Below are 15248 nucleotides of genomic sequence, written 5' to 3'. Positions count from 1 at the left end.
GAGCAAGAAACAGAATTGATTGATTGTTAATATCAATACACGGAAAACCACCATCAACTTTCCATTCATAAAAGAATGCAAAATCTGTACAAACAAATCGAATGGCCCGTTTTTTCCCATTTATTTTTCAGAGCCAGTAAAAATCGTAAAATAGGATACACATCGCCTGGAAGATGGAGTTAGAAGAAGAAGCACAAAGTGACCGGAGAGAGACAAAAAACCAAAGAAAAATAGGACTACAATTGAAAATTTTATCAAGATAAGCGTCAAAACATTCCTGCTGGAAATTTACCGGCGACCTCATATATCCCCTATGTTTTCTTCACTGGGAGTATCCGTACAAGTCGTATGGTGACCATAGAGAATCCAGTGGGCATGGTTGTTTGGAGTCCAGCCTCAACCATGGCTTCCCACTGCCGGACCAATGCAAGAGGCTCGTCGGACCAGGGTGGAGGTCACGGCAGCTGCCTCTGATGTTATCACCTCCTAAACCATGCTGGTTCCACCGGTGCTCGATGGTCGCCACGTTTCCGGCGAAAACCAACAGGAACGGCGGCAGTGACCCAAGTTCATAGATGCGATTACTCTTCTGAAGCTTCATCCACCATTCAATTTTCTCCGTGAACCCACCATCCCTCCACTTAACCAGATCTATGACCATAACGCCGGTGTTGAAGTAACAGGGTTTTCTTCCATCAAATGTGCCGGAATATCTGTCGTCGGACCAGAAACGCGCTGTGAAATACTTGCTGAAATTGGCATGGCAGTACACAGGAGCTCCAATTGTCCACTCACCCAAACTCGTCGTCCATAGCTTTCGGATATCATCAACCACAATTAGATCAGAATCCAGGTAAATTACCTTCTTGACACAAGATTCGAGCAACCCAGCCAAGTAATTTCTAGCATAATTAAGCGGCTGCTCCAGAGCTTGCCTCACCGAGGTGGAGATCAGATCGCGGACAATCTCCGGATCGAAATAGTACACTTTGAAATTCAACCGAGGGAAAGTGGATCGAACGAAATCCTCGAGATTGGTATCCGAAACGAGGAAATGGAAAAAAACACTCTCAGGACAAAGTGAGTTTCGAAGAATCGAATTGACGGCCGCAACAGAGCCACGAAGGTACTCCACGTCAAGCGTAATAGCAACATGAACCAAATTCGGATCGCACACACCAAATTTCCCAGAAAATTTAGGGTCACCGCCACGACACTGACCGGCATTGCGGAATGTAGATGCCTTTCGGAAGGAGAATCGATTCAACGATCTGGAAGAAGCAGTATGAACAGGTAAACGAAGGTAAAAATCAAGATGAGAGGATCGAATGGCTTCAGCCGGAGGAAACGATTGCAAAGCCGGAGCAAGCACAATCATCACCATTGCTGCGGAGAAAACCCTCGATAATTTCACCAACCAAACCATATTCAACCTTTAAATCCCCTCCTCCTCCTCCTCCTCCTCCTCCTCCTCCTTCCACTTCAAACCAAATCGATCTACCAAAATCGACAATAAAAAACCCGTTCGAATGACCGTTAGGGTTCCTTTAACGTCCTCTAGAGCTCTCTTTAAAACAACACATGTAAAATCAACAACAAATATAACCTCTGAACCAGATCGAATCAATCTTTCTCCTCCCTGCGAGTGCGTATCAAAGCGACAAAGTATGCCGTGGGAACAAAGCAAGCAGAGAAACGAAAAAGGCAGAAAAAAGAAGACAATGATTATAACGATGTAGACAAGAGCATTGAACCGAAATCAGACCTCAAAACAAACGCCGGAGAGAGGAGTTTTCCGGCGGCCGGTCTACAATGCAATTCCCTCTCTCCTCAGCTTCTCTCCCTCTATTACTCTCTTGGTTGCAGAGCCATGGAAGAAGACAAAGCAGCAGACCCACAACGTGGTACAGTGAAGAGCCCCTTTTTCCGCGGATCCCCACAATGACCTAAATATTAATTATTAAAATTTTGGGGTTAGAAGGTCAATTACTTTTTTTATTTATTTATTACTATTATTATTATTTTTAACTAAATTAATAAAAATATTCACAAACTTTACCCTTTTATCCTTAAAATATTATCCACTCTTTTGGATATATCATTATCCATTGCCAAAATTTAAAACAATATTAAAATAATTATTTGATTTTTATTCTTCAAAATTTTTTAAAAATAGTTTCTAAAACTTCATTTTATTTTTAAATTTTGGGTAATAATTCAAATATTTTATTAAATCAGTTGATTATCAAAATGACATATAAAATCTCTCCTATTATATTTTATTTCTAATTTTGAAATTTATTTTGGCGTTGTTAGTCCAGTGACAATGATATTTTTAGACTCGGAAAAAAAAACATCGAACTTGTGACGATGAACAATTAAGGATGTTTCTCGAAGAAGATTCATCTCCTTTCTCATAAGAATTTATAACTCTTTTAATTAAGTCGTTGTAAATGAATTGATCTTGACATAAGGTTTAAATTAATTAATTTATAAAAAATTTAAAGTTATCTCTTAGAATTTAAAATTATTTTACTCCGTTATTTGTCAAATAAATATCAATACAAGCCTAATTCAACTGTTAACCCTGGTTTATTTATTTTACCATAGTGAATTTTAACTATTTACTTCAACCATTTTTACCATTGAGAAACATTTCTTTTTTCTTTTCTCACGTGTTAATAATAAGAAGCCTAAAAAATGATTTAAATATGAATAAAATTTGACTGAGAAAATTTAATTTAATTTAATTTAATTTTAAGTTGGAAATTCAATGGGTCAAACTAAAAAACAATCAAAAGGTTAGATTTAAGGTCCAATTCAAGTGGACCATGATCCAAAAGCCCACGTCGACTTAGGCCCAATTGAAAAAGCCCACATCGACTAAGGCCCAATTACAAAAAGGCCGAATCGACTTAGGCCCAATTAAAAAGTAGACACGATCCAACTAAACTAGGCGAAAGTGATGAAACGATGCATAACCGACATGATCGCTACGTACGTACCATGTGGACGTGGTAGAAACATGGATAAAGTAGAGAAAGACCGAGTGAATTGACGATACTCAAGTATTCAACAATATAGAAAGTTGAAGGAGACAAAGATATTGCTCGAGATAAAAAAGAATCAGAAGGATTTACGAGCGAGGTTCACTGATTTAATTTTACGAGAAGATGGAAAATTTATTCATTTAATAAATTTAACACCAAACGTAATTAATTTCAATTTTTAATGTCAATTGACCAACACTCACGAATAAAGTACAGCTACGAATGAATAGAAACGCTAATTTTATAACGTTTCGATAATATTTATTTTTTTAATCTATCTCGTGTCCGCTAACAACTTTGACCCGACTCGACTCAGTTGACTAGAGAAAGCCCATGTGCTTTCTTCTCAATGATTCCAAATTAAACATAAATATATTTAGAAAAAAACCATAAAAGTCCAAATTGATTTAATAAGCTCTTATTGAATATTAATAAACAATAATTATTTCCCATTTAAAAATAATGAAGATTAAAACGACGTCGCTTTTCTTAAAACACCTGAATTCCAAAAAGAATTGTGATAAAACAAAAGGTAAATAAATTATTTTAATAATATAATTTATGGTGTAAATTTGAATGAATTTGTTAAATAACATGCATTATATAATTATCTTCAATTAATTATGAGATTATTAAAATATTTATTTAAACAACAAGACTAAAATTGAAATAATGCTGAAAAATTGAACATATATTTTTCACCTGGGCCCGGGTGTTTCCAATTCGGATCCGGCAATGGCAGCGGGGCGGTGGGCCACCTGCCGCTGGGCTGCCACCATGGATTTATAGATCTCCAGAATGATCTTCTCGTCGTATTCCTTCGCCGGCCGCTTGCCAAAACCGGCCATGCCGTCACACATAACGGCGGCGCCGCCGCCGGAGAAAACCCGGGAATTAGCTAATCCGAGCATCATATTGACATAGGCATCACGGAGGCGGATGAGGAGTTTCTTCGGGGATGGAAATTTCCGAAGGAATCGGAGCTTCGGAGAGATCTTGACCCGCCAGAACCGCCGCCGCGTGTTCTGGGTCGACCCGAGCCCGATCTTGGCCAGCCGCCTCCGCCGCCGTGACGACCGGTTAAGTTTCTGGTAGGTTCTTTTCTTCCAGTAGCCTCTTATCCCTTGGAACCATTTCTCAGAAACCCCATTTTCATCCATTCTCTCTCTCTTTCGTTTTCTCTCTCTAGAATTGTGAATTTGGGGAAGATGAACCAGTGGGTGAGAACCGAAGCTCAATATATTTGGTGTTGAATTATTAATAAAAATTAAAAAAAAAATCATTTTATTTTATTTTATTAACCAATAAATAATTTTAATTTTAATTAACAAAACCCTCAAAACCAAATGAAATAAATAAATAAATAAATTATGAAAATTCTTGAATCTAGCACATGGGTTAAAAAAGTCAAAAGTCAATAATAAAATTCCATATAAATTTTAATTTAATTTCTTTCCATAATTTTAGAAAATGTTGATAAATTTAAAATAAAATTTTATAATAGTAACCATACCCACCAATATAATTATATTTTTTAATTTATAATATGAAGAAAAAAAATAAAAATTTTGGTAAGTAATATTGATAGATTAAATAGCATTAAATAAAACATTAATAATTATAAATAGTTGAATTTTATTAGGTATTGTGGGGAGGAGAAGTTATTAAATGGAAGGAGGGATTTCCTACCTAAGTATCACGGAACTTGCTATCTAAATTTAATGGGGATGGATATGACACGTGCCATGGGTTACTCTATTAATTGCGTCATTAATTCACATTAATACTTCAAATTCTAATATCAATTTTTCAAATGGATCCCATCCAAGTGCACATGTCTATTTTTTCGGGTATGTTGGTGATACTCTGAGATCCCACATTAGTGGAAGGTGGGAACAAGACCTTCTTTGTAACAACGTGGAAATCTCTCTCTAGTAGACGCGTTTTAAAACTGTGAGACTGACGATCATACGTAACAGGTTAAAGCAGACAATATCTATTAGTAGCGACTTTATAGTGGTATCAGAATTAGATACTGGATGTATGCAAGCGAGGACGCTGGACCACCAACGTAATCAGTCAAATCAGACAATATTGTTGGTTGTGATTTGATTGATTTGATTGGGGTTGATTATGTAATCCCTTACGTTTGTGTTTGTAATTTGAAAATTGTTTTGTTCTTTGTTTGGAATAGTTGACCATTTGAGTATGATTTAATTGATTTTAATTCTAATAAACAAACATAATGTGCATGGTCAAGAATATTGGAAGACCCCAGACCAATAATTATCTTTAATTTAATATTTGTTCTCGACGAGTTAATTTCATTCATATATCGAACATAATTCTTATTTAATATGACGATTTTTTAATGTTTACGTATATTATTAATTATACACGCCTTTTATTTGTTGGGTTTGAAGTTAAGTAAACATTTGGTAAGAAAGGGTATCTTAAATGGAACGAAACTTTCCATTGTTGTATAGAATTTGGTGGAGGTCGTAGTATTTGTCTCATTTGGTTGTATGTATGGTTTTGAAATAAAGTCACAGACTTTGGTGGAAAATGACTCCTTTCCTTATCTAATGGTCGTAAACGTGTTATTTGGCTTTTGCGTTCGACCTCGAACCAATGGATATGTCTTCTTGTTCAAGTGGAGCTTATGGTTGCACGTATTTCTAGAGAGTTCGATTAAGTTATCGTTCGTGTTTTTTGACTCTTGAGAATATATTCAATGTTTTTCACGTTTGGTAGTGGTATCTTTCTAGATGTCAATTTATTAATTCCATCAAATTGCTTGTTAAGGTTTGATATGTGTTGCACCTGTTACCTCGAGCTCGAATAAATATTGCCGCTTTTACCCATAGATAGACTTTCGTTTGAAAAGACGTAGACATGTCTACGAAGTAGGGTCGAGCAGAAATCAGGAAGTCTTTCTCATCTCCGTCCCTGCCTCTGTCTACGAAGTGGGGTCGGGCAAAAATCGGGAAGCCTTTCTCATCTCCGTCCTTGCCTCCTGATCAATTTCCCTCCCCACAAAAGTGTGAGAATTTTCGCCTTTCACATCTCCGTCCCGACTTCCTGTTCCAATTCCCGCCCCACAAAAGTGGGAGAATTTTCGCCTTTCTCATCTCCGTCCCTGCTTCCTATTCCAATTCCGCCTTTCTCATCTCCGTCACTGCCTCCTATTCCAATTCCCGCCCCACAAAAGTGGAAGAATTTTCGATGGAGAATTTACGAGGATTAGGTTAATGAGTGGATTTTTTACCCATTTTTTAAAATAATTTTTTTATTATTATTTGAAAGAACATCGTAATAACAGTAATGTAACCGATTTTTCCGGTTGATTCGCCGGATCCCGCCTTCTTCTCCGTTAAGCAATTTCCCAAAACGATGAACAGAAAAAACCATTAAATAATAATAATAATAATAATAATAATAATAATAAAATAAAACAGAGATTTCCGTACGACACAGAGATCGGGAAAACCAAACGTTGTAAGACTTCCAGCTCATCTCCCAGTATCACTACTCGCGACTCCACACCACACCACCATTTCAATATTCTCTCTCTTTTTCCGATTTTACCCCTCTCCGCTCCGCCGTCTCCAAATTAATTCTTCCCATTCCAATGGCCCATTTCCAATCGGCTCACGGCGGCGGACGAAGCGTCGAGATTGTCAGCGGCAAACGCTACGGAGGAGACGGCAGCTGTCAGATCTACGGCTCGCCGAATCTGGCTACAACTACGAACCGGGTTGGGCCGGCAGCAGCTGCGGCGAAACCGTGGCGGTTCGGCGACCCGGAGGGTAAACGGAGGAAGAGGATCGCCAAGTATAAAGTTTATACGGTCGAAGGGAAGGTGAAGGATTCGCTGCGGAAGGGACTACAGTGGATTAAGACCAAATGCTCCCGGATCGTCCATGGATATTGATCACAATCAACCAACGGTCACGATTTCCTCCCTCTAATTTAGACTCTATTTTTATCTTTTTATTTGGTCAATTTATTTTCATAATTGTTACGACATTTATTAGAATCAAAATTGAGATATTTATTGCAACAATAATTATTATACAATTATTTAATAATTCATCGAATTCGTTAAATAATAAAAACTACGAAAATAGTAATAAATTTTATTTTTCAATTCATAAATAAATTAATAAAGATTCAAATAAATAGATACCAAACATTATTACAATCCTTTTCACTAATTTTCGCTTTTTCCCTCATAAAATCAAAATATCATTCATGAAAATGGTATAATTTTCCCATATCGCCCCGGCCGTCGGTTTTAGCGGATCGATCTCTTGATCATCTCTAGGTAACGAACGTCGGAGTTCGAGCGCCTCATTTGTTCATAGAATTGAGCTATGAACATTTCTGCTTTTGCATCGATCATATCATCCGCATTCTCATCCTCGTCAATTTTTGGCTCGGCTTGATTATCGTTATCGTTATTGTCGTCGTCGTCATCATTGTTTTGGTCGAGCTCTTGGAGATTGATGGCGGAAGCGTATCGGCTCATGCCATCAACGGAAGAAGCGGAGGACGACTTAACGTCCTCGAAGCAGTCGATGGAGGGCGAGGCGCGTAACGTGGTGGCGTCGGGCATGGAGGGTACAATAATGGGTTGAGGATGTTGAGGTGAGTGATTGCTTTGGACATGTAAAGGGCGGATGGAGGCAACAAGGCGGTTCCACATGCCCTTAGAGGCAACCTCAACAGAAGCAGCATTGGGCTTGCTGGAGCGGCGGCGGAGGAGCATCAAAGCCACCCTGAGAATGTTAAGGCTCTTGTTCTTCTTCTTCGTCGTGTTCTTAGGAGGGGCGACGCCATTGTTGCCATTGTTACCGACTAGGTTGTTGTTGTTCTTGTTGTTGTCGTCGGTAATGGAAGATTGTAGAGATTTGAGGTTGTCTGCCATATTAAGGTTTTTTTGTTTGTTTTTGTTTTTTTGATTATGTATAGATTGTGTGGCTGGCTGCCTCTACCCTTTGCAGGGTGAGAGGAAGAGAAAATTAGTGAAAGGGAAGAAGGGAGGTTTAGGGCTTATATATATTATGGCCATTTTGAATTTGCTATAAATGAATGGTTGTCCTTAATTTTAGTGGAGAAACTTTAGGATCACTTCCATTTTTTTAGAAGGAAAAATGCATTTTATCGAACACTTATAAGTCACGGTTACATATGTTAAATATTTCTTTTTAAGGGTAGGATAGGGTTGGTGTAACCCGTCCAAGCCCAACCCCAAGCCTAAACCCACTGTTTGTAGATATTATTATCTTTGAATTTTCTCTTTCAAGTTTTTAAGGTTTTAAAACGCGTCTACACCCAAAGACAATATTTGTTAGTGGTGGACAATATTTGTTAGTGGTGGGCAATATTTGCTAGCGGTGGACTTGAATGATTATAAATGGTAGGACAATATTTGCTAGCGATGGGCTTGGATGGTTACAAATGGTAGGACAATATTTGCTAGCGGTGGACTTGGATGATTACAAATTGTAGGACAATATTTGCTAGCGATGGGCTTTGATGGTTACAAATGGTAGGATAATATTTGCTAGCAGTGGGCTTGAACAGTTACAAATGGTGTCAAAAATAGACACTGGGTGGTGTCTCAGAGACAAGACTGGGCTCTCAAATGTGTAGATTAAAAGAGAGAAACATAAAATTCTTTGGGATGTGAAAACCTCTCCCTAACATATGACTAGAAGCGTGAAACAGAAAACCCAAAGAGGAGCACTAGTGATGGAGTTGGGTTGTTACAATGAGTTGGTTTCTAACCCGACCACAAAAAATGTAAATTTTAAAAGGACCAAACTTTCATATGTTTAGACACGAATCTTTTAACTTTTTACTGATTATAAACTGATTATAAATACTATGAATCCAGACAAAAAAAACGTGACAAACTCTATCCATGTTTTATTTTCTCGGTCATTTCTAAGATATTTAAAGCTCGACAAATTTTTTACTACAAAGATGAACGATTCGAGTAAGTAAGAAGATCGTGTCGATCTATTTTTAGAAGGTGAAGGGTTAAAAATGTAAATTTAAAAAGACCAAAAAAAAAAAAAAAAAAAAACAATTGTTCCAAGTTTTGGTCTGAGGTGTAGCATGTGAGTTGGCAGTCTGGTACACAGTTGGGCTTCAGACGTTTGATCCATTGTTTTCATTGGATTTCATATGTTTGGGCCCCACATGAGATGGCTGAAAAAGCTGACATGGACCCTGATACTTTCCAAACCGATGAAAAAGCGTGGGAATTTTTTTTTGTTTTTTAGTACACGTAGACCAATTTTGTTTCAGTTAAAAGAATATAAATTTCCAAACTCGTTTCAAATGTGATATAAAATTATTCAAATTTAAAAAAAAAAAAAAAAAAAGTCAAACATGAAATAGTATCAGACCAACCCAATTTTCATGTGGTCGGGGGCATATGTATGCACACTCTCAATGTGTGTGATTCTAGTCGGTAGTGATCTCACACGAAAAGAACGAAACATTCCTTTTAAAGATGTAGAAATTTCTCCATAGAAGACACATTTAAATGCAACAATATCTAATAGAGCAGTTTTGAGCTCTAATAAATGGTATTAGAGCTAAATATTGGGCGGTGTGCTAGCGAGGAATGAGATAGTGGTGAGTTGTGTTGGCAATGAAAGGGTTGGATGGTAAAGGTATGTTACAAGGGTAAAAAGTAAATAAAATTTAGTTTTAGAAACAAATACATATTCCAAAAACCATGGAAATACAAACCATAACAGCGGTAAAAAAGTAAAAAGAAAGAACTTTACACGGATTAGCAGAGTCTCTTAAAAGCTAAAAGAAAATATACAAAATTAAAGATCCCAAAATCCCATAGAATCAACACATTAATTTACAAACATTCAAAATCAAGATCACGCCGCCGCCGGTGATTAAGATAAGAGCCAAGAAATCACAGCGTCGGATTCCACCACGGCGGCGGCGGGGAGATCCTCTCCGGCCTCCCATTCCTCCCCACCGACAAAGCTTTCCCAATTCCAAGGACTGTCCAGACGAAACGAACAACTAATCGAACTACACTCACCGCCGGTCTCCACCTCAGCGCCACCGGTAGCGGCGGTGACTTTATTTCCGTCGTCGTCGTCGTCGTCGTCGTTGTCGTTGTCATTGTCCCAATCCAAAAAGGCATCCAAGTCCAACGACATGTCGTCCTTATCGAAACTCAACGTCGCAGACCCACCAACATCTGTCGTTTTGCTAATAATTTTGTCGTTGGAACTAACTCTTTCCTCCGCTGGATCATCCACAGCCCCATAAACAGTTTTTTCTCTCGCCACCGTCTCCGCTTCCTTGCTACGCCGCCCACGGCTGCCCTTCCGCCGCGGCGGGAGGCTCAGCCGTGCCACGTCGACAATTACCGACCCATCGTCGTTGCCGCTCCGGCGCCGGATCGTGTGAATTTGACGGCTCAGGTGAGAGTTCCAGTAATTTTTAATCTCGTTGTCTGTTCTGCCTGGCAAGTGGCTGGCGATTAAAGACCACCTGAGAACATATTGAATTAAAATATTCATAATTATAATTAGAAAACGACAATATTTCCCTTTTTTTTTTTTCTTTTTTTTTTCGTATATTAAAAAATGAATTTTTATTAAAATTAATAAAACCCTACAAATTATTTTCTCCAAATTATAGAAAATTGAAAATAAAGGAAAATCCGAATAAATTATTCCCTCTATTTTCATATTCCTTTCATGTTGTCATTCTAGCCTGTCTGACATGCTTGACTTTAATCTACAAAAAGCCAAAATAATAATAATATAATAATTTATTATTATTATTTACTTTATTTTATTATTATTTTTTCTCTTCTTTGCTCGTGAACTGCATTGGGAGAATATATTTAAAATTATTAAAAAAATTATGACTTAAAAAGGATGTATTTTTGCATTAAATTTATTACCTATTATAAATTTCATTTTGAAATATATTTCAAATATTAAAAAATTAAAAATAAAACTTTATGATAATTAAAATTAAGAGTGAAATTAATTTGAGTTACCTGTTTCCTAAGGTAGAATGTAGTTTAATAATAAGATTCTCTTCATCGGTCGTAATGTTCCCTCGCACCAAATCGCACCTTAAATAGTTGATCCATCGAAGTCGGCAACTTTTCCCACATCGAAGAAGCCCTAAAAATAAAAATTTCGATAACTGGTCACTCTCGATTATAAAAATAGCTAATCTTTTTTAACCATTGGATGTACGGATGCAAGGTAAGTTCAATGGCTCGTAAAAAGAGATTAGTAAAAGAAGACGAAAAGGGTAGCGGTCTCGTTGAATAATTTGTTTTATCGGAAAAATGTAGGTGGGAAGTAACCTGCATTTTTGGGGAGGGATCTCCAAGAGCCTTCACCATTAGCAAGAATGTACTTTTTCAACCGGTCATCTTCCTCCGCCGTCCACCTCCCTTTTTTCAGGCCAACTTTCTCACAGCATGGCCGTCTCCCCATTGTCGTCGTCGTCGTTGTCGCCGTCGACGGTGCTGGCCACACACCCAGATTCAAAACGGCATCGTTTCACATGGGGTGATTTTGAATTTATAATATCTAACTAACTTGAACGAGTTGCTCGGTTTTATAATACCGCTTTTCTGAGTCTGTCTCTGTGAAAAGAAGAAGGGAGTGACAGAGAGGGTGACGTGGAGGAGGAGGTGGCAATTAAAGTTGGAAAAATGGATGTGTGGAGGAAGATGAGGCCACGACAGTGAGAGGAAAATCGTGTACTCGTGGCAAAGCGACGGTCGAGGGATGGGTGATGGGGCTTGGCTTATTCCACGTTGGCATTTATTTAAATCTTTATTTTTTTAAAAATTTCTTAGTACGTAACTTGTTTAGCCATCGTCCATCTCCATTTGTGAGCTTTTAATTCCTTCAGCTAACTATGTCTAGAGAGTCCCATTGCATTTAATAACTCTTTCCAATCCATTTATTCTTTTCAAAAAATAAATTATATATTTTAAATTAACTTTAAACTTTATAATACGCCCAAAAAGTCATTTTAATTTTAATTTGATTTTATATTCGTTCGAGATTTATTATACACAAAGTCAAAAATTTAGAAACGGATCCAATTAATTTTTAAAATTTAAAAAATATATACATACAAAATGAACGAAAAGATAACCTAAGAATTATAGTATTGATGACCGGTTTATAGATGTTTGCTATTCACGTTGCATGTCTTAAAATGGTAGGAAAAGAAGTGAAAATGAGAGGGAAAAGAATTATTAGTCTTAATGAAGGAATAAATAGTTTTTTTCCTCAAAACATTTTTTAGTAAATAATGAACTTTTATTTCAAGTATTTTTTTATATATTAAAACTATTATTTTTCTAAAATTAATCGAAATAATAATAATAACAAAAAAGGATAAAAATTATAACATGTACGACCATTAAAAGCTTATAGTAAAAATGGTGGGTTGTTCAATAGAAATGTTGAACATAAATGGTGATGGTGAAGGGTCCCAACTAGGTTGACAAATGAGCGATGTCCAATAATGGTGGAAAGGGAATGGATCATCATCATAGACCCTAAAATCATTGTACTTTACTCAAAACAAACCAAACCTCGTTTTTCTAGTAGGATGCAACAAAATACTTTTTTTTTTTTTTTTTTTTTTTAAACAATCTCTACTTAAAATCAATTTTCATTAAATAGCACGAATAAAAATATGGATAAGGCCCAAAGCCCAAGAATAAGGAAAAAAGCTCAAACCCAAAGCCCAAAGCCCAAGGCCCAAAGCCCAAAAATAGTGACATATTCGAAACTGAGAAGAAAAAAAGTGAAGTTAAAAAATCTGTACANTTTTTTTTTTTTTTTTTTTTTTTTTTTTAAACAATCTCTACTTAAAATCAATTTTCATTAAATAGCACGAATAAAAATATGGATAAGGCCCAAAGCCCAAGAATAAGGAAAAAAGCTCAAACCCAAAGCCCAAAGCCCAAGGCCCAAAGCCCAAAAATAGTGACATATTCGAAACTGAGAAGAAAAAAAGTGAAGTTAAAAAATCTGTACATGAATGGGCCAAGAAAAGCAAACCAGAATGGCGACAAAATTTCTCCGGCAGTTCCACCGCCTTGCCTTTTTATACAAACAATGAAGATTCCCCCCGACGGTCAGTTACCTGAAACTAACAGCTCAAAGCCTCATACTTCACTGCAATAGGACGTCCAAATCCGACTTGCGACAGTAAATTCCCCACCACGGCGAGATCCCGGCAAAACACCCCTTGATAAACCGACTTATTATGAGTCGAATTTGATCCCGAAATCTCCTCCTGTTTCGATTCTATTTCATCAATAGCTTTTGCATGGCTTTGCTGTTGTTGTTGTTGTTGCTGCGTTTGAATCGCCGCAGCTCTCTTTCTCTGTTTCTCTGCCGCTTCCTCGTCCATAATTGTCGTCATGATACTCGAATACCCTTTCTGCAGGAGCCTATACAGAAACAACCCCGACATTTTAGCTCTATCTCTAATGGATTCCATATCAAAATCATTACCCAATTCGCATCTATCTAGAAACCCAGTTGCCTTATCGGGCGTGTGCTTCAAGCAGAGCAATAAATGGGCTCTTTCAAGATCTGATCTTAAACACCCACGTTGCAATCCGATCAAACCATAGTAATCGACATTGTTCTTCTCACCCGAAGCAACCCTCTGTTTCAATTTCTGGATTCTCGCCGTTAACGCGCAGAGCTTCCCGGGAATTTCTCTGTACTGCACGTTGTGACGCTTCCACGCCGGACCAGGAAGCTTTCGATCTCTCAGGATCGAGTTGTAGAGGAGCTTCAAATGTTCGAGGTCGTGGAGACAATCGGGGAGGCAACGAATGGATTCGAAGAGATGGGCTCGGGTTTCGAGGGCTTGGATACAGGTCGGGTCGAGGATGAGTGTGCGGTTGCAGTCGGCGATGGAGTCGGCAGTGCGGCCGGCGGCACGATAAGCGGAGGAGCGGTGGAGGAAACATTGGGCGAGGAAGGTTTGAGGGGCGGGGCGGCGACCTTCAAGGATCTTAGTGAAGAGGCGGATAGCCTCGGAGGGGAGGCCAGCATCGAGAGCGGCGAGGGCAGCAGTTCGGCGGCGGAGGAGGAGCTTTACGTGGCTGAGGAGGGCGGCAGTGGTGTCTGCTTCGGTGGTTGTGGTAGGAAGCACTGGAAAACTGGGGAGTGAAAAGCCGTCTTCGGAACGGCCGGTGCTTTCCCGGCGTGAGGCGGCGGTGGCGAGGCGTTTGCCGGTCTGGAGGAGAACCATGGCGTCCTCTAATAGGCCCAGATGACAGGCAGCTTGGCCCAATACCACGTATCTGCACAAACCCAGGCGAGTTTTGTGAGTTAACTTTAAATCATAACCTAATTATTAAAAATAAGTTGATCAAAAAATAGATTAAAATATAATATTAATTTCTATGTGTTTAATCTTCGAAAAAAGTTCAAATGATTTTTCCCCTTTTCCTTTTTAAAATAATATTATAATAGTGAGTTGGAAATTTAAAACTCCAATTATTATACCATACTTTTTGAGTACTCATTTAAACCATTATTGCACTTTTAATTTCTTATTTAATAAGAATTTAGATCTTATGTTTAAAAATATAATGATTAAGCTTTTTAACATTAAATTTTTAATAGTAAAAATATCTTATACATAAATATAATATATAGATAAATCAGATAATTATAAAAAAGGATTTTTAACCTAAATTACTCAATCATTAAATTTTTTATAAACTATAAAAATAGGATGAAAAGTAGGTCTAAAAATATACTTATTTCTATTAATAAATTTAGAGAAAAAGTATATTATTTACTATAATTATGTAATATTGAAAATTATTTTTTTGACGTCTACAATTTAATCTATAGAATTTTAAATGTATAACAATTTAATAGTAAAATTTAGCATATAATAATTTTATTAAAATTTTAAATTATATTTTTTACAACAAAAACTAAATACTTAATTTCGAAGTAAAAAATGTTGCATAAAATATGGTTAAAAAATAATTAAATTATTATTATGATATTTATTGGAAGTATTGTTTATTCCTTCCTTTCTAAAAATAGCACAATCACTCACGATGAGAAGGAATAATTTTCTATCAGGAAAAAGAAAAAAAGAAAGGAAAAAAAAAAAAAAAAAAAA

General features: G+C 37.1%; 6 protein-coding genes across 6 annotated transcripts in view; 1 reads left to right on the top strand and 5 right to left on the bottom strand.

The window, feature by feature from the left end:
• Window position 1: 1 nt before the first annotated feature.
• LOC111452759 (probable galacturonosyltransferase-like 7) lies at window positions 2–1979 on the bottom strand. The gene has a single exon (XM_023093629.1). It carries the CDS (start codon window positions 1424–1426, stop codon window positions 323–325), a length of 1104 nt encoding a protein of 367 aa, XP_022949397.1. The 5' UTR covers window positions 1427–1979; the 3' UTR covers window positions 2–322.
• A 1678-nt stretch (window positions 1980–3657) lies between these two features.
• Window positions 3658–4296, bottom strand: LOC111452494. The gene has a single exon (XM_023093261.1). It carries the CDS (start codon window positions 4208–4210, stop codon window positions 3749–3751), a length of 462 nt encoding a protein of 153 aa, XP_022949029.1. The 5' UTR covers window positions 4211–4296; the 3' UTR covers window positions 3658–3748.
• A 2385-nt stretch (window positions 4297–6681) lies between these two features.
• LOC111452504 lies at window positions 6682–6984 on the top strand. The gene has a single exon (XM_023093273.1). The coding sequence runs from the start codon at window positions 6682–6684 to the stop codon at window positions 6982–6984; it is 303 nt and encodes a 100-aa protein (XP_022949041.1).
• Window positions 6985–7347: 363 nt separating this feature from the next.
• LOC111452503 (GATA zinc finger domain-containing protein 8-like) lies at window positions 7348–7980 on the bottom strand. The gene has a single exon (XM_023093271.1). The coding sequence runs from the start codon at window positions 7978–7980 to the stop codon at window positions 7348–7350; it is 633 nt and encodes a 210-aa protein (XP_022949039.1).
• A 1897-nt stretch (window positions 7981–9877) lies between these two features.
• On the bottom strand, window positions 9878–11655 carry LOC111452578 (myb-related protein P-like). Its single transcript, XM_023093369.1, has 3 exons — window positions 11425–11655; window positions 11107–11236; window positions 9878–10589 (listed from the first exon to the last, which is right to left on the bottom strand). The coding sequence occupies exons 1-3, from the start codon at window positions 11555–11557 to the stop codon at window positions 9980–9982; spliced, it is 873 nt and encodes a 290-aa protein (XP_022949137.1). The 5' UTR covers window positions 11558–11655; the 3' UTR covers window positions 9878–9979.
• A 1399-nt stretch (window positions 11656–13054) lies between these two features.
• LOC111451999 overlaps window positions 13055–15248 on the bottom strand; it is a 3337-nt gene continuing 1143 nt past the window's right edge. The window contains exon 3 of the mRNA XM_023092510.1: window positions 13055–14409. Coding sequence (XP_022948278.1) covers window positions 13239–14409 — 1171 coding nt within the window. The 3' untranslated portion in view covers window positions 13055–13238. The remainder of the gene's footprint in view (window positions 14410–15248) is intronic.

This window comes from Cucurbita moschata, unplaced genomic scaffold (assembly GCF_002738365.1).
Source record: "Cucurbita moschata cultivar Rifu unplaced genomic scaffold, Cmos_1.0 Cmo_Scf00014, whole genome shotgun sequence".
Taxonomy (NCBI): Eukaryota; Viridiplantae; Streptophyta; class Magnoliopsida; order Cucurbitales; family Cucurbitaceae; genus Cucurbita; species Cucurbita moschata.
This window is presented reverse-complemented; position numbering and strand designations above follow the sequence as displayed.